Raw genomic sequence first — 19,575 nt, forward strand, 5'->3', positions numbered from 1 at the left:
TGGCAATTCAAATTATTGTTATTTCTCTTGAGATCAATATTTTCTTGTAATAAAAAAGATCCGGCTTCGGCAGCTAGTGTCAGGGATGTTTCTAAATCCTGTTCTTCCAATTTTCCATGGTCCTGCAGTTTTGTCTTCATTTTTTCTAACTTAAAATCTACAAGAGAGGAGTTCAAGATATCTGGAGAGCTATTTTGAATATTACTACTTCCAAGTCCTTGAATCGGACTACTAAGGATGTCACAATTTGATGAAGTTGAGTCATTAATTTCTACTGTAGGACACAGTTGTTGGTTACCTCTACACAGAGAGCATTTCCATAAGTCAATTTCGTCAGCACCCCATTTTTTCAAGTTCTTCTCAAGTATGTTCTGACATCCTGCATGATACCATTTTTGACATTGACCAGTGCATTTTATTCCTGAAAACCTAACACCAATGTCACAGGTGCCACACGGGTATTTTGGAGGCATTTTCCCAGAAAAGTATGAAAAATTGTGTAATTTAATATAGGCTTTCCAATTGTGGTTTAATTGTCAGAGTATAAATGAATGAATTACTGTATATTATTTGATTTAGATGTGCTAATCAACTGCTTTGTCAGATAGTGAAAAAAATAAGAGAAGTTTGTCAAAAACACATAGACCTAAAAAACTCTTGATTAAATGGCAATCAAGTGCCGTGTCAATAGTATGAGTACAGCAGCTGGCTGTATTGCTGTAGGTCAGCGCTGACAATGCTGACAAGGTGTCTGGGTCACTGGTCTAGTTACAGGTGGCCAAGCAGCTGTGTGCCAACGCTGTATGATGTGGAATATCACTGTTAGTTTGTGACTTGGCAGTGACGTCACTGTTATTTAGTTATTTCATAGATGAGTAATACACGAATTATATTTCATATTATTTTAAATCTTAAAAAGCTTATAAGTTTGGAGTGAATAATATAGTTGTGTGAAGTGTTATGCTTGATTATTGAAAGTCTTTAACTTGGCTTAATCTTGATAGTTTACTTGCTTGTTAGTGTTCAGTATTTAATTAAAGTTTCTTGATAAAGTTCTGAAGCTTCCATGAAAGAAAATATTTGATTTTTTAACTTACATGAGATCCAAGGTAAGTATTGTGCACAAGTAAATAATATTTTGTTGTATTATTACCACTTAAAATACACAGTTTTCTTGGAGTTCACTTTACTGTGACTGTAGTCAGTCAGCCATGTTTGTTGTTCCATGGCCACAACTCCGAGAGTCTTGACTGACTCAGAGACAGACAGGCTCTCCCCACTGAGCCTTACTCTCACTCCTCTCTGACCAAGGGCCTGCACCAGATTGTGTGGGGCAAGATGAAGGACAATGCACTTACCTATATTGAGTTTAAGGCCATTGTTAACCAACCAAGTGTTGATGTTCACTAGGTCGGAATTTATTTTCTCAATAGCCTCATCAATGGAGCCAGGCTCGTATGACAAGCGCAACTGACAATCATCTGCGTACAGGTGAGCTGCACAGCTTTGAACACAACTTGGGAAGTCAGACGTATATAAGTTGAACAATATAGGTCCAAGACAACTTCCTTGAGGAACACCTCGCCTTTTGACAAGTGAAGTTGACGTCTCACTTCCCATCTTTGTAACCTGACTTCTGTCTCCTAGGTATGATTTTACCCACTCGATTGAATTTTTGCCAAAGCCATAAAAATGCATCTTAGCGTACAAAAGTTCATGGTTAAGGGAATCAAATGCTTGTGAGTAGTCCAGTATCACTAGTGAACTACACATCCCTTTATCTTTCGCATCAATTAAGTCACTGAACAGACTTACCAGGGCAGTGCATGTGCTATGATTTTTTCTAAATCCAGATTGTGGTACTCACGAGGGTTAAGTGGATTCATAAACTGCCAGGAAAAGAGATTATTGAAAATGCTTTACTAGTCTTCACCTTTTTCTCAAATAATTTAATGTCGCTAAAGAAACCTCCACATTGGAATGTACGGTAAAAGTATGAAATTTAGTTCCAGGGTCTAAACAACAAATTGTCTTTAGCGCAAAGTAACTCATAATAAGGCTTATACCCTAATTTTGTGTATACTTTCTTTTGCAGCATTCTTAACCGACAATGTTGGCCAGGAACAAACGTTACATTTATCAGATGCAGGAGTTTAAACCCTTTTAGTGCTAGACATTTTTTTAAGTAACATTGAAATATGTGCCCAGGTGTGAGGTATGCCGTATCAAGAAAAACCAGGCCAACCTTAACTATTATTGTGTATAGTGAAAATGAACGTTATAACTTTTGATCAAAGACACTTAGTTTATTTTATTTTAATATTACAAATAGTATGGCCAGGCTTTTCTTGATAACAGTATTGTGCATTCATAAAAAAAAGTCCTTAACAAGGTAAATGTTATAGCTCTCAACCACAGGTATTATGATACTAACTCCAAAAATTCACTTTAAGCTGGGCCTTAGTCAGTGTAGTGTTGTTTGGAAATATTATTCTGTTATGAATACAAATATAAAACTTTATAGTTTTCTTTTATATATACATCCGTTTACATTAACGTTGGCTCGCAAGTTTTTAGATTTCTGCAAAAACTGTCATTGGCACTGGAAGGGTTAACACTTTCACTGCCGAGTAATAAAAATCCATTTAAATTTATTCGGACATTGGCATTGATAGTCATTTCCATGTTTTTATTTCTTACTGTATGGATTATGACCTATGAAATGTTGGCAGTCACCTGGAATATCAGAAAAAGTTATTGTTTATTTGTTATTGTTTATGAACTGGCTGTTTGTTTTAAATTTAAACCATTTTAAAATTATAACTCACCTTTTTAGATTCTAAACAAATTCTCTCTTGATTTTCTTGTTGCGAAACTTCTTTTTATTATATCTTCTACAAATTTCATGCAAATATTGTTCAACCCAAATACTTGAAAGTGATTGCACCTATTGAGTCACCTCTTTGTGACTATGTATTATGTATTTACCCAAACCAAAACTTTGTTGTGCTAAATTTTTTTATTCATTTTTCAGGAGAATATTTCACAAATAGATGAACTTAAAACCACACACTATGTATTGTGATAGCAACCTATATTTTAGAGGTAGCTGAGCTCTGTGATTTTAATTTTTAACTTTACTTCAATTCTTTCATGTTAGTTTTTCCTACTTTTTTTTAACTTTCTTTAAGGTTTAAGGACTTCAAAACATATATTTTTTGTATACCAAGTACTTAGTAACACAAATGGAACCAAGCTTACTATTACAACACATTTGCTTTGCAATTCTATCAACAAAAGCTTTAATGGCATCTTTAGCTAAGATTCACTGATTACATGATTTTAAAAACATTTCTTCATTTTATTATTTTTGCTTGCACACTCCTCCTGTGCTTTTTATTCATAATGAATGAATTTATATATATTAAATCAATCGAGAAAACTAATGACTAAAATCCCAAATAAACAAGTAAATGAAACAAAATAGGTGGAAGTGAAATGAAGACCTTATACTTTAAGTAAAAGTAAAACAGTTTATTAAACAAGTACAATTATTTGGGAGCATGAGCCTGAGCCTTCCTCATCTGGGTCAGGATGTTGCTGAGCTCCTCACGCTTCCTCTTGGCTCGGATGTGAGTACCCAACTGCAAGCAAACCAACAATCACTTAGGAGTTTACATCAGGTGTGGTGTAGCAACTATTGGACAAACTGATGTACATGCTCAGACCTGTACAATGACCTTAACTGGAAGATACAGTGATCCTGTACTTACAACAAAACAGGCCATTGATTGATATTAGAAGCTACAAAAAGCAGGTGGTTCCCAGAATATGTTAAAAGAGATCCCAACTTAAGTAATACAATGCCATAGGAACCTATTCACCCATGTGCCATAAAACGGATTGGTTGAACTGTTAAATTTTAAATAAGAAATAATCTTTCTTCCCGTATGTCTGCCATTTTATTTGGTAATCTGGTTTATTTACCATAAACGTTTCTGTAAACCCTTACAAGAGGTAATTTAGAAAGTAGTATTGAGATGTCTTTGAAAAACATTTATTTAAGCAGTTATTTATTGTAAAAGTAGAAAGACTTTTTTTGCTGTAGTGGAGGAATATTATATCAGTTAGGATTGTATTTTTTATTACAGGTTGTCACTACTGACCGATTTCCTAAATGCGCGATTAGTCAAAGTCTACGTCAAGTGTTGCATACATAGTTTACAAATAAAACTATTTGTTGTAAATATATTTTTTATCTGGAAAGCAATTTGTTCTGTCGAAACTGTTATTTTGTATGAAACTGCAACTTTCATTTAGGTTCAGAGAGTAATAACGCTAATTCTTATTATTCATATTTACTATTTATAATTACAGTATAATTCATTTCTATAAATAGTATTTACTGTTCTGAGGTATGATATTCTGTAGGCCTCAGCCTAGTTCAAAACTTTATAAATAATTAGCAAATATTTTGTAGAAAATTATTTGTAGAACAAAATTATTATTTATTATTCTAATTTATTATGATCAAAACAAAATATTAGATGTAACAAATCCTAAAAGGGATTTCATAGTAGCTTATTACTTATAACAAGGGTTATATATTTATGAAAAAAAGGTGTCTTTCTTTGTATGTTCATTTTCAGCCCAATATCAATAAATATTATATGCTCTTCTTAACAACATAATACAAGGTTTAACATAATATATTACATGTAAAATATCTTAATAAAGTGTTCATAAGTTATGTTCATGGTGTAAGTTACAATTGAAATTTATTCAATGTATGGATATTTACAAATTTTTTGATCACTTGCTTGTTCTTTTAAGTATTAATTTTTTGGGCTTGTAGCTAAAGTGTTGTAGACAGAATAAATATTCAAAAATACTGTAAAAAATAAAGCACTGGAACAAATTTTAGCCTGATTACGTTCATGTTTACACAAAGTTTGCCATTTCATGGTAATATTTTGTTGTATATATTTATAAAAAATATTTACAAAAATGTTTTAGTCAAATAGTATTATTTCCTAATAGTTCACTATTTTGAGTGTACAAAACAAACTTTATTTGTATTTTATAACCACTGTTACAAATCAAATATAATATTTACAAATGTGAATATTTAAATTAGCTCACTCTTGTGAATTCATGAACACATTTGCATATATACAATTTTGACTTCTATTGAAATATAAATATAAAATACCTTTTGTTACATTATTCCTAATAAAATTCTACACATTTTTACTATTTTGAATTTTATTACAAATGTTTTTTTTACTCCTCGTGAGTTTTCAAAATTCAAATTTAAAAAAAAAACAACATGGTCATTTCAGTTCTTTACATGAAAAAATAATCTGAAAGAATATTGCAGTAACATATCACTTGTAATAAGGCATTTATTTCAAAAATTGTATATATTTTTCTGCAGCATTTGAGTTAGTGACCTGACATCCAATCACAGCAATAACATAACCTTGGAGATTAAAACAATAATAAATAAGAATTTTGGAGATTTACTCTCATTCCAACAAGCCTAATTTATTGACCTTATACCAAGAACCCACATTGCGACTAAGGAAGTTATAGCCTGATACGGTTATTCTATGGCATATGTAGCAAGCAATCAATTTAAACGGGATATTTAACTTTCATAATTCTAAATAGAATAACCTGTTTAGTTTACAACTGCTTTTTGCTAAAACAATGTGGACTGAAACAACTCTGCAATTTATCTATGTAAATTTATATGAATTACCAAAGTTTTATAAATCTATAGTAACCAACACAAAGAAAATCTTGAGCTTCAAATGGTAAATTTTAAAATGTATTACTACTTACCCTCCTCTTCAAGAACTTGAGTGCCCTCTTGTCCTTGGATACTTTGAGCAACTCCATGGCTCTCTTCTCGTACGGAGCATGACCGCACACTTCACGCACTAGATCTCGTACGAATTTGGTGTGTTTTGTCTGTCTCTGTAACAAAAACAAAACATTCAGTGAAGGCTTCCCTCATTTAAATTAGTTAAAAATTTATCTTTTTATTCTTAATATACTATACTGATTCGAATTATATCAATATATCCTCAAATATTAAAAAAGACCAGAATCTCAATGATTAAAAAAATATTCTGTTAATTATAAGTGAATAAAATAAAATTACAAACATTTGTCATGTAATCTATATAAAACCTCTAAACGTTACATTTGCATGCTTCTGGGATATTTAATCCAAACACTGTCACAAGAAAAAAAAAAAATTATTTTCACTTTTCTAATTTTAACAATTATTGTGTTTGAAACAGAAACTGTTATAAATGTAATGGGCTACATTATTTAAAAAGCGTATTACTTCTCTAGGTTGCCATGATATTAGAATAATGAACTTATTTTCTGTTTATTACATATGAAAACTTTAGTTTTTTGCCAACTTCTATAACAGGAATTGTATAAAAATGAGAGCTAAATTTTATTTAATTTTCCTGAATCTTTACTCCCTTTTCCTGATACATTATACTCATCTAACATCACAACACACAATGAATTGCTTTAAAACTAACACGATTTGTTGATGTATGATACAATTTAGATATTATATAGAAATCAAAATTCTTTTAAACTTCTATTTAATAAAAAATATAATTTAAAATAAAGTTATGAGTGAAACAGAATGTATTTCCAGAGGTACCAGAATGAGATAAACTCATCCTGGGCATAAGATGGAGACCGTTACTGTACGATACCTCTAGCACCTTGTACCAACTGACACAAGATGACTCTAGGCTCGATATATTAAGACTATTTAATAAATTTCTTTAATAATATTATAAATACCATAAATTACTCTTAAATGGTTTTATCCTTCTACGAAAGAAAATACATAAATTAATTATTATATATACAAAGTTGTGAGTAAATAAAAATCAGTCTTTATTCATCATTAAACATTTATACTTGCAAGAGCTGTTATCAAAATGTATGATAGATAAATAATAAATTAAGGCATATTTTATTTTGTGTGCCAAACTAAAAGGTAAATGTATTTCCAGAGGTACCAGAACGAGATAAACTCATCCTGGGCATAAGATGGAGACCTTTACTGTACGATACCTCTAGCACCTTGTACCAACTGACACAAGATGACTCTAGGCTCGATATATTAAAACTGATCTGTTGATTTTTCTTATTACTCAATAGATGTTGTACAGTTATTACCTGTTATCCTACTACTTAATGAACAATACAATGCAGATGGAAGTTACGAGTGAAATAGAGTGTATTTCCAGAGGTACCAGAACGAGATAAACTCATCCTGGGCATAAGATGGAGACCGTTACTGTACGATATCTCTAGCACCTTGTACCAACTGACACAAGATGACTCTAGGCTCGATATATTAAAACCGATCTGTTGATTTTTCTTATTACTCTATAGATGTTGTACAGTTATTAAATCCTGTTATCCTACTACTTAACCCTTAAAGCGCCGTAAGCGCATATGCGCGCGAGGATCGAGTTTGCTCTAAACGCCGTAAGCGCGTAGACACGCAATATACTTGTTTTTACTATTTTGCACTGTTAGTTCTGAGTTTGTCCGCTAGACTGTGCAGGGTGTATGTTACAGTAGTGTAGCGGGGCTGTGCCACATCACGTAACAATCTTTGTGTTTATCGATCGATATTGAACCGGTTTTTGTTGAACAGCTGGCAGTTTGGCAGTATTGCTCAACGCCGCAAGCGCATTTATGCGTACGTCACTGCCTCGCCGGGCAGCTCTTGTGTTCTTCTTCATATCCTGTTGAAGCAATGCGAATAGTTGATCGGTAAACTACTGTGTAGTTTTATGTGTCACATGAACATCTTCTTATGAAAGTTATATATTTATAAATTTTGAAATAAACAGTTTCTTAAATGACGAATCCAGACGATTCTGATTTTGATGATTTTGTGCAAGGAGCACTAAATACTTCGTTTTCTATAATAAAAATAATTTTACATTTATTTTTATTATTTATATTATGTTTGTTTTTACTCCAATAAGTGTTACAATCTTTTATTTACTTCTATAAACATCTGAAAACTATTTTGTAATTAGAAAAAATAACACCCGTTAGAGGACTTAGAAGTTGGAAAATATTTGGTTTTCATATTTATGGCATGTAAATTTAATTTTTTATAATAACTTTGTATTAAATTTGTAATATACTTATTTTCTAGTTCTATTCTAGTACATATAAGCACGCAATGTCATCATTTATATACATAATTAAAAAAAGGAAACAGTAACAGAGTTATTTAAGCATTCGGTAAAATTTATAAAGGAGCTGGGACGCTAAATAGTAAATCATATGTATTTTGGGCAATAAATATGATAAAAGATATTTTTTTGTAGTTTCTGTTTCATTTTTTTACCTAAAAAAAGAAATTAAAATTAGCGTTGAGAAAATTTAATTTTAATCTTTTTATAATAAATGAGCGCTAATCCAGAGTTAGGCTGAAACTCTTTGGCGCTTTAAGGGTTAATAAACAATACAATGCAGATGGAAGTTACGAGTGAAATAGAGTGTATTTCCAGAGGTACCAGAACGAGATAAACTCATCCTGGGCATAAGATGGAGACCTTTACTGTACGATACCTCTAGCACCTTGTACCAACTGACACAAGATGACTCTAGGCTCGATATATTAAAACCGATCTGTTGATTTATCTTATGACTCTATAGATGTTGTACAGTTATTACCTGTTATCCTACTACTTAATAAACAATACAATGCAGATGGAATCTACGAGTGAAACAGAATGTATTTCCAGAGGTACCAGAACAAGATAAACTCATCCTGGGCATAAGATGGAGACCTTTACTGTACGATACCTCTAGCACCTTGTACCAACTGACACAAGATGACTCTAGGTTCGATATATTAAAACCGATCTGTTGTTTTATCTTATGACTCTATAGATGTTGTACAGTTATTAAATCCTGTTATCCTACTACTTAATAAACAATACAATGCAGATGGAAGTAATGAGTGAAACAGAATATATTTCCAGAGGTACCAGAATGAGATAAACTCATCCTGGGCATAAGATGGAGACCGTTACTGTACGATACCTCTAGCACCTTGTACCAACTGACACAAGATGACTCTAGGTTCGATATATTAAAACCGATCTGTTGTTTTATCTTATGACTCTATAGATGTTGTACAGTTATTAAATCCTGTTATCCTACTACTTAATAAACAATACAATGCAGATGGAAGTAATGAGTGAAACAGAATATATTTCCAGAGGTACCAGAATGAGATAAACTCATCCTGGGCATAAGATGGAGACCGTTACTGTACGATACCTCTAGCACCTTGTACCAACTGACACAAGATGACTCTAGGTTCGATATATTAAAACCGATCTGTTGTTTTATCTTATGACTCTATAGATGTTGTACAGTTATTACCTGTTATCCTACTACTTAATAAACAATACAATGCAGATGGAATCTACGAGTGAAACAGTGTATTTCCAGAGGTACCAGAAAGAGATAAACTCATCCTGGGCATAAGATGGAGACCTTTACTGTACGATACCTCTAGCACCTTGTACCAACTGACACAAGATGACTCTAGGCTCGATATATTAAAAACCGATCTGTTGATTTTTCTTATGACTCTATAGATGTTGTACAGTTATTAAATCCTGTTATCTTACTACTTAATAAACAATACAATGCAGATGGAAGTTATGAGTGAAACAGAATGTATTTCCAGAGGTACTAGAACAAGATAAACTCATCCTGGGCATAAGATGGAGACATTTACTGTACGATACCTCTAGCACCTTGTACCAACTGACACAAGATGACTCTAGGTTCGATATATTAAAACCGATCTGTTGTTTTATCTTATGACTCTATAGATGTTGTACAGTTATTAAATCCTGTTATCCTACTACTTAATAAACAATACAATGCAGATGGAAGTAATGAGTGAAACAGAATATATTTCCAGAGGTACCAGAATGAGATAAACTCATCCTGGGCATAAGATGGAGACCGTTACTGTACGATACCTCTAGCACCTTGTACCAACTGGCACAAGATGACTCTAGGCTCGATATATTAAAACCGATCTGTTGTTTTATCTTATGACTCTATAGATGTTGTACAGTTATTAAATCCTGTTATCCTACTACTTAATAAACAATACAATGCAGATGGAAGTAATGAGTGAAAACAGAATGTATTTCCAGAGGTACCAGAACGAGATAAACTCATCCTGGGCATAAGATGGAGACCGTTACTGTACGATACCTCTAGCACCTTGTACCAACTGATACAAGATGACTCTAGGCTCGATATTGTAACACCAATTTATCTATTTATTTTAAACCTAACAATTTGGTTTATTTTTTTATTTTCATAAAACCATGCAATGGTAATAATTGTAACATATAAATGTGTATTGAAGATATGAGAGCAACACAATGTGTTTAGCCAGGTACCAGGAGTGTGATTTACTCAGTCTGTATTCTACAACCTTATATAATTGAAAATGGAAACGAAATAAATAAATAATACAACATTCATTTAATTTTGAATATGGTTAAACTTGTAGTAATTTACTTAATACAGCAGATGAGACATTATTTAAAATGGAGAATATTAAGCAATATTGTTATAAAAAAATAATACATTACTTAATACTAAAAACATGAACTTCTGCTAATCTACTTTCTTTTCTGGCCGACAAATCACCAGTATATCAAAACAAAGCAGCCAATTTTCACTTTACAGTGTTGCCAAATTGGAGTGTTTTGGTATATGTACCTCTCGGATTTCATATTTTAAAACAACGATCAACATAACATGTTGCATTTGTTAGACACATTGCATTCGCAATTTTTTATATGATAAAGACATAACACGCTAGTAATAAATATATTATAAATAAAAATAAAAGCTTGGAACATTTTCTTCAAAGCAATAAGATTCTGACAAAAAAAATTGTGGAGTATTTACTGATTAGTGAGCAGATTATATTTCCAAAAGTAACAAAATAAGCTATACTAATTTCTATTAGTTATTATGTTAAAGTTATTACAATAACTCTACTCGTGCCATTTTTAGAACATTTTCTACAGATATATCAATCAATAATTTTCATTGTTATTTAATAATTACACACTGTAACATAAGTGTGTTTGAATATACTGGTATCTCTGAATGTGCTACAGTAAACAGAAAAAGATAATTTTGTACGTAAGACTTAGGACATATAAAATTGGTGTGAACTGCCAATGGATTTCACCAAAGAGTTCCGTTCCATTCTCCGTTTTTTTAACCACATTCACAATAACATTTATATTAAATCATATTTGACAAAAACGTTAAAAAACTTGCACTTTCAATTATTTCTTAGCTTAGGATATCTACATCAGCTATGCTTTTGTCACAAGCAAATACAGTTATAATACATATGCATATTTTAAATTAACGATATATGATGTAAGATGGTAATTCTGTCACACGTCTCGACCACTTCTGGGAGATAGAACCCATACAGAACATAGTTGTGACGTGTATTTCTATACGAGACCTCTAGCACCTGAACCACAATCATGATTAAGGTGACTCTAGGCTCGACAAATCTCTATAATACATTTTAACTTGTTCAAACTACAGTGTATTAAAACTAACAGGAACCACTACTGTACCTATATTATTGTTTAAATTACTAACTACAAACGATACACCAACACCTTGTTAATACCAGTGGCCGATTGATGATAAAATGTAGTCACAACATATGAATCTCATAGGACAAAGTAAAAAATTTCGTTATAATAAAAAAAAAAAAAAAAAAAAAAAAAAAAAAACAGAATTTGTTATATTGAGTATAATGAGGCAAGTAATCTCTACATAAGGAATTCTTAATGCTGAACAAGAACCTTTACGTAAAGAATATCTTAAATTTCTTCATGAGAAATTAACCCTCCATCGGGCGCTTAAAATTAGAAACACCATCAGGCGCTCACGGAGGTTTCCTCCAGGTTAGTGAATAATGGATATTATAGTCGTTTAAACTGTTTTTATTTGTTTAAATATTCATACGATTTAATTACAATGTAATATATTCATTTTTAGAATTTAAATAAAAATTACTCTCTTATGTAATGAATTTTCCAAATAAGAATTTCGAAATTTAAAAAACTGTTATTGTATAGTAACAACATGATTTATTTTAAGGAATATTGCAATTAATTGTAAAAATGTTTAACCTTCTGTAATAATATATAGAAATTAACTTAGTTTTTCACTTCTTACAAAAACAACTTACTTCAATTTTTGAGATATTATACAATTATAATGTCAATTATTATTCTAAAATCAAAATTTATTCTTTACTAAAAATTTTTGAACACTACACAAAGTTTCAAAACATTTTCCTTCTGGTTCTTATAACGACAATGTTCACTCCATAAACAGTACTGAAATGTTCCCTAGCACACGGGTACTGTACTGACAATTCTCTCGTCTTCATTCTCCATTTCACAAAATTCAAATAAAATATATTGTAAAACTTAAAAAGAACCCATTACAGGTCAGGCATTTAGGCGCACACGGATTATTACTACATAAAAACTAAACACTATAAGGCGCTCACGGAGATTTCGTCCAAACACGACATCGGGCGCTCACGGAGGAATCGTCCAGTCTCGCACGGAAGTAGACCTCATACTGACAGATTTTGACAAAGATAAGCGGGAGGCTATTGTTTCGCTTCCCGAAAGATTGCCGTGAAGTACACTGCGGGACACGACTGCCAACATCAGAAAAGTAGTACTATTTTTAATAATAAACAATACACGGAGGAAAACTCCGTTTAGCGCCCGATGGAGGGTTAATCGCAATTGTAGCTCAAAACGGGCACAAATAGTACATACTTATGGGTAGAAAGGGTTCTTTGTTTGAGTTGTTTTTGATGATGGAATGATTGTGAAGGAAACAGGAATTTTCCGGACATTTTCCATCATTCAGTGACAATACAATCAGTAACACACGATGAAATTAGTAACACTATGTTTCGAGATCTGCAATCTGATCTCTTCTTCAGGTAAATGATTAAACTAATGCAAGACTACAACCTAGGATAAAGACCTAGTTATGACTCAAGTGTGTCACAAAGCTCTGGTATGTTTTGTTTACTTAACCTAGGTTGTAGCTATGCATTAGTTTATAGTTATTTACAAAAAAAAAGAGATTAAATAGCAGATCTCGAAACGTAGTGTTACTAATTTCATTGTGTGTTACTGATTGTATTGTATTACTGACTGAAAAATCCTGTTTGCTTTAGAAAGGGTACTTTGTGTCACTCTGTAACTGTCTACTACTTGTTATTAACCTGTGTCTGTCCTAAAAAAAATTAAACTAAAAACAGTATTAAAATTATATTACCTTCTCAAACAATACATACTTTAAGAACAATCAATTACACAAACGTTAAGCACCAACATATACATTCCAACATCCCGGTCCACAAGTCTTGCCACTTTGTTATAAGTAAACAATACAATATAAGTGATATTATCACTGCTCCAACTACGATTGTAAAAATTTAGCAATATAAATTATTTAAAATGATTCACCAAAACAATAAAAATTCCTAGTTTTGCTTACTATGTTCTCTTATGTTATATAGTAAATATTTAAATTTAGAACTAATGACGGGACGGGCTGACAACGCATATTATAGTGAAGTCAAACTGCATATTGCGATTATTTACCAATACAATGTGGTATAGATTTAGGGCATTCACAATATGGTACTTAGATCTGTCATACTTCCAATACCCAGCCAGGACTAACACGTTCACCCTCAATATTGACCACAGAATTTACAGTCATCAGATGCACTCACCCCCTTGAGACGGGCAGGCCTTATCTTATGCCTCTTATCGGTTTTGCTCTTGCTCACGACAATCTTGGAAGTTCTGTGGCCTCTGTGAAGGCCAACTGCAATTTCATATCTTGGCGCCATCCTAGGGGCAAAGAAATTCTCAGTTGAGAAACAACACCATAATGCACAATTATCTATATTTTTAAACAGCTTTGATATGTTTTAGTTAATAGCCTAAATCTACTACTAATAGTCCTTACATAGAACCCTCTGGAGAAATATAATTTAATTATGCACTTACCACAGTTAAAAAACATTTTCAACTCTGAACTATAAGTCTGCAGACTACTCTCACACAAATTTGACTTTCACTTCCCTTGCCATATTTCCATGGTATTTAAAGAGCACTTCTCCTAGCTTTATTACAAGTAGCTCTTTTAGATCTTAAAACACTCTACTTTATTTTCTAAATTTAGTAAATTTATTTTAAAATTTTCCAAGCAAACTTTTTTCTGTACAATATTAGGCTATATTATCACATGATATATAATCTTTATTTTCAAGTGGTAAAACTTAAACTTGTCATAAATTGAAATAAAAAACTTGTGATAAACATGTTTACACACATAAAAACCAGGTTTGATAATATTATTAACATATTAAGTTCTTCTTTAACACTTATTGCATGACACTAGCAAGACAAACCACACATTTATTTTCTTTAGTATATTCTTTTTAAATTGACTTATAGTAAGTACATTTCTGGATTTTTATTCCATTTGGGAAACAATTTTCTTTTTATGCTTTAAATTGTTCAAAACTCTTCCTATTAAAAGGAATATTCAGGCTATAGAAAGATAAAATTAGGAAGTTATGACGGAAAATAAGCAAGGGTAGACTGGTTGGCCCTCGGGTATATATAAATGTAATACATGTGTAATGTTTAATCAAATATTTTATCAATAAGATATTAAAAATTAAAGTTGTTAAAACATATAATTTATTACTTCTACTCATATGTTCTGAAATCACCACATTTCATTTCACCATGTTCGAAAACAATTTATGCACTGTTATGAGGTAAAATGTAAATTTATATAATGTTTCCAAATTCAAAATTTATTTCTACTCATGAATAAGTTACAGTGCAGTAAAAGTGACCAGCATGGAAGAAGGAATGTGATTCACCACTGCAATTTCCTGTCCTCATTGTTTTATCAATTAAATTAATTCATCTATATTTCTTGAATTCTCACTCCCTTCCAGGAGATGGTAGTGTTAGATTTTTGAATTTTGGCCATCATCCAAGTAAATAGTTTCCCTAAGTCTTAACCCTTTAAGTGCCAACGGTGTGTAAGTCCAGTCCCTTAGTTATGCCAGAAATGCCAACGGCTAATACACCGGCCACCAGCATTTCTTGCATAAAGTGCCAACAGCGGATTAATAATTTGGCTGCAGTATAATAAGAGGCCACCACCTTCAGTATATCCTTAAAAATAGTAAAAAGTAACTAAATGTTAAACTGTTTAGTTTGTTATATTTAATAGATACACAACATAGGTTGCCTACTGTGCACCTAGGTTGAATAATTCTAGTAGCAGCGATAATGAGAATGACTGTGACTGGAATGAAATGATTTGTGATCAAGACCCAAGGTTTTCCTTATGAGTTTTAGTTTTCAGGAGTTACCAGGCATGAAACACTGCCCTCCAAAAAAACACAAGCCCTGTAGCCTATTTTAGAAGTAGTCTTCAGCATGTATGATTTTATACATGCTGAAGACTACTTAAAATCAAAACCTCTTGAAGCCACACAGTTGAGCTAAGAAATGGAAACCTGTGACACTTCCTAGAATTCAAGCATAAGTAACTGTTTTAATAAACATGAGTATAAAACCTCAGCCTACCATTTATTGTTAATGGTAGACAAATGCAAGCCAGTAAATCTCTTGATTCCCTAGAATGCTTACAAGAAACAGATTTCAAGCAACCTGCAATTATTCACATGGTTGACTGCTCTAATCTAGCAAAATCTGGCCAACCTATAACCCTTATGTTTGTTTTTAATCTTCTGGTTGATCATGTCAACTACTTATTCAAGCATTTTCCCCCTGGTCAAAACTTATCAGTGGATAAAAGTATGATTAGCACAAAATCCAACATTTTTTGTTTGTTTTTAGATTACTCGGTAGCCAGTAACAGTACAGGCCATTTTGTGTAAGCAATGAGGAATATATTACCAATGAAAATATTACTACACTATGCAATGTTATTACGATATAAGTAGGTTTAGATTAGGTTAATATTTTACTGGAAGTACCAAAGTTAAGTGCTTTAAAAGCACTTATGTGATATGTGCTCTAATTTGGATATATTGAGGGATGTTTCCTTGTCCACCAGCAGTGTGGGGTGGCAGGCACCACGAAAGCCCGCACTGATGGCCAGAAGCATTTCCGATCAGTACTTTCCCGATATTACATCACAACCTAAATCTTACAATGTGATTTGACTTCGTAGAAATTGGATGATCTGTGGTCCGATCGAAAATATCGACCATAAATGCCCCTGGCCATCAGTGCGGGCTTTGGTGGCACCCGGCGAATACTTTCTGTATTCTAAGAAACATCCCTTGAGATGGAACCCAAATTCAAGCTCAGATCACATGAATGCTTGTTGAGGTTATTTTAACTATTTCTAATACGTATGTATGTTGATGTAATAACAAATCGGAGATAAGGATTTCTTAGTGTAGTCCTTGAATAGTAGTACCCAATAATTGTGTTGATTTAACCTGTTTCTTAGTTTATCAGTCTATGTTACATTGTATTAGTTAAATTTTTGTATACCTATTAACATGCTACCACTGTAACAGATCACAGGAACACATTATTTAGAAATAGATATTGAAAAACAACAATATATTCCGTCTCTTGCGACCACTACTCAATTGTTTACCACAAACATGGTTTATACTAACTTTTTTTTTTTTAATTACTTTGGAACAACGACAAAATGAATTACATTATAGACTTAAGATTGCATTATAATGCAAGATATAGTTTTTATGTCAAAGAAATATATGCATTTTGGATTAAAGAAAATTAAAAAACTTTCATTATACTAAGTTAGGGCGGTTACAATTTTTTTGAAGAGTAAACAAACAGGTCTGATAACATTTAAAGGGTTCAAATTGATTCAATGTTTTTTATTACTGGAGTGTTGGAAGCTTATTGGGGTAGGGTACGATAAGTGGACCTGGTTTTTTCATATCGAAGAATGTAATCATCGATACCTAATATACGCATCTCAAATCCTACACTATCAATCGATATAGGCCTAAAAGTATCCATAGTCCTCAATAACAATCAATGTTTTAAATTAAAATATGAATTTAATATTTACAGTGATCAAACAAATTATTATAACCAAAATTAGGAAAACTGAAGATGACCATATTTGCTCCTCTCAAAGTTAGTTGTTTCTTTCCCACAAATTTCACATAATGAGTTTTTCGGTACGAGTCCAACATGTTGAAGCCACGTAAAACATGTCTTATCATCTTTCAAAGCAATGTCGTGTAGTTTACTACAATTGACTGCCATTTTTAATAATCAAATGTTACTTATATGTAAAATTGAAATATTACCTTACGTGTATTATTTGTATTATTAAGTGTTTACAGCTGTTGATATAGATTATTTGTAATTTGTCAAAACAATTAATCAGTATCGATTGATTAAATTGGTGGTTATAATTAAGTAATATCGTTTGCCAATTTCGATGTGAACAACCGGGTCCGCTTATCGAACCGTACTGTAGCCACCTAATTATACTTGCTGAAAAAACAAGGAAAATAAATTTACATTTAGAACATGGCTTGTATGCAACTAACATAAGTTAAGTTTAGAAAGTTATAAGTCCAGGCGACTCTTAGAAAAATTAATACTAAACTATTACAATTATAGAGTTAGAACATGGCTTGCAGTTGAAATAAATTAAAACATTGATCAGACTATCAACTTCCTTTTAAGCCAAGAAAAATGTATTCCAAAGAACCTTTCGAATAAATTTATTATAACTCCGGATTAAAATTATAGTATAAAGGTACAAAAATAACTGTAAGCTATTATGTTAACGATGTACTAAAAGTACTTTCAAGTAGACAAACCGTAGAGGTTAACTAACGTTGTATTGTGAAGAATATGATATTATACAGATAAATTTATATCTGAGATATAAAATAAATTTTGTTGATAATAATACTCTATCAATATTTATGTAAAAACATATGATTACAAAACTAAAACTGGATAAATATCAAACTCACCTTGCGGACCTCTTCCTAGGAGATACGTAATGGCGGAAGTAAGGGGAATGAGAAATAAGAATCACAATAAGTGAGAGGTACAAAAACCATAGCCAAACAAAATTGAGACTAGTAAAAAAAAACACACAAAATACCGGAAATATACCTCCTTCTTCTCTCTCCACTTCGATACTGAATAATTATAGCCAGCAGACTCTAACATCACCACATGAAACCACAGGGACATGTATATTCAGATGCTTTATACTTCACCTTGTAACAATTTTGTACTTTAAAAACAATTTAATTTCTCATTACAGTTTTTGCCGGCTAGATAAAAGCACAGATTGTGATTTACAATAATTTTAACTTTTTTAACTTTTTAAAAGTTTTGACTTATTCTTATTATAATATTAAAGTTTACCTTGGACTTATAAATAGTTAATGCTGTCGATCATCACAAATATGTAACTACAAACCCATTTTTGAACCAGCTTGAATAGAGTTTGACATTTCTCAACATGGAAGCAGATAGTTGACCAACGAACTATAATAATGGAACGCGCTCTGGGCCGGAGAAAACGAGCAGAAATCCTGGGCTGCGTTCCGAAACTGCAGGCGCTGGAAATGGGCAAGAACTCACTCCGCCCATATGGCAGGCATTTTAGTATTGATCTAACATCACTTCTAGACTTAATAATATTGTTAGATACCACCATTTATTTATTATTACAAATGTTAATAACTGCTTTTTACCGTGGATTTTTATTTTTAGTTTAAAAGACAGATTTTTGTACTATATCAAAATAACTGAGATTTTGACTTGGTATTTTACTTATAAAGTTGGAAACGAAGATGTCTGTAAAAGATGTAAAACGAAGATTAAAATATTTCCCAAGTGAAAAAACAACATTTTTATTGACAGTATTGTATTTCAAAGTAAACTACATAAAAATTTACAAACATGACATACTTAATCTACGGGTTAGAAAATAAAATTATTTTTAGAACTTTTGCCTTATTCCTAAGTTGGGTGTGTTTGTAATGTCAAAAGTTTTTTGTTTTGCGATGTGATGAGATATTATTTAAAAAATAGCTTAATTACAGTTTTAATTAAAAATAACCTGTGGCTTCCAGTGAATTCGTCATAAGTTAAATGCCCCTTGAAAACACCTTCTTTCTGACAATAGTCCTCCTCCGTTTCTCCAGTGGCTGTTGTATACGAGATAGAAAATAAAAAAATGTTGGAACTATTTCATTTTTTGAGACATTTTCGTAGTTTTTTAGGCAAAATTAAATGGTAATCATGTTCTGTAAAATGTTTAGGCCTACTGCATAAAACAGTATGTTTTGTTGGCTTAAAATTTTTT

At 31.9% G+C, this 19,575-nt stretch overlaps 1 protein-coding gene across 1 annotated transcript; it reads right to left on the bottom strand.

Moving 5' to 3' along the window:
• Nucleotides 1–3,513: 3,513 nt before the first annotated feature.
• LOC124371819 (60S ribosomal protein L36-like) lies at nucleotides 3,514–18,354 on the bottom strand. The gene is made up of 4 exons (XM_046830174.1): nucleotides 18,227–18,354; nucleotides 13,922–14,042; nucleotides 5,848–5,982; nucleotides 3,514–3,644 (listed from the first exon to the last, which is right to left on the bottom strand). Exons 2-4 carry the CDS (start codon nucleotides 14,039–14,041, stop codon nucleotides 3,552–3,554), a joined length of 348 nt encoding a protein of 115 aa, XP_046686130.1. The 5' UTR covers nucleotide 14,042; nucleotides 18,227–18,354; the 3' UTR covers nucleotides 3,514–3,551.
• Nucleotides 18,355–19,575: the final 1,221 nt, after the last annotated feature.

Source organism: Homalodisca vitripennis, unplaced genomic scaffold (assembly GCF_021130785.1).
Source record: "Homalodisca vitripennis isolate AUS2020 unplaced genomic scaffold, UT_GWSS_2.1 ScUCBcl_2046;HRSCAF=6412, whole genome shotgun sequence".
NCBI lineage: Eukaryota > Metazoa > Arthropoda > Insecta > Hemiptera > Cicadellidae > Homalodisca > Homalodisca vitripennis.

Bases quoted from the DNA above. Each gene is read 5' to 3' on its own strand.
- LOC124371819 (XM_046830174.1), bottom strand. From the start codon at position 14,041: ATGGCGCCAAGATATGAAATTGCAGTTGGCCTTCACAGAGGCCACAGA. The intron at 5,983-13,921 runs GTGAGTGCATCT...TTTTTGTTACAG, and splicing joins GGCCTGCCCGTCTCAAGGGG to AGACAGACAAAACACACCAA. The intron at 3,645-5,847 runs GTAAGTAGTAAT...GTTTGCTTGCAG, and splicing joins TCAAGTTCTTGAAGAGGAGG to TTGGGTACTCACATCCGAGC.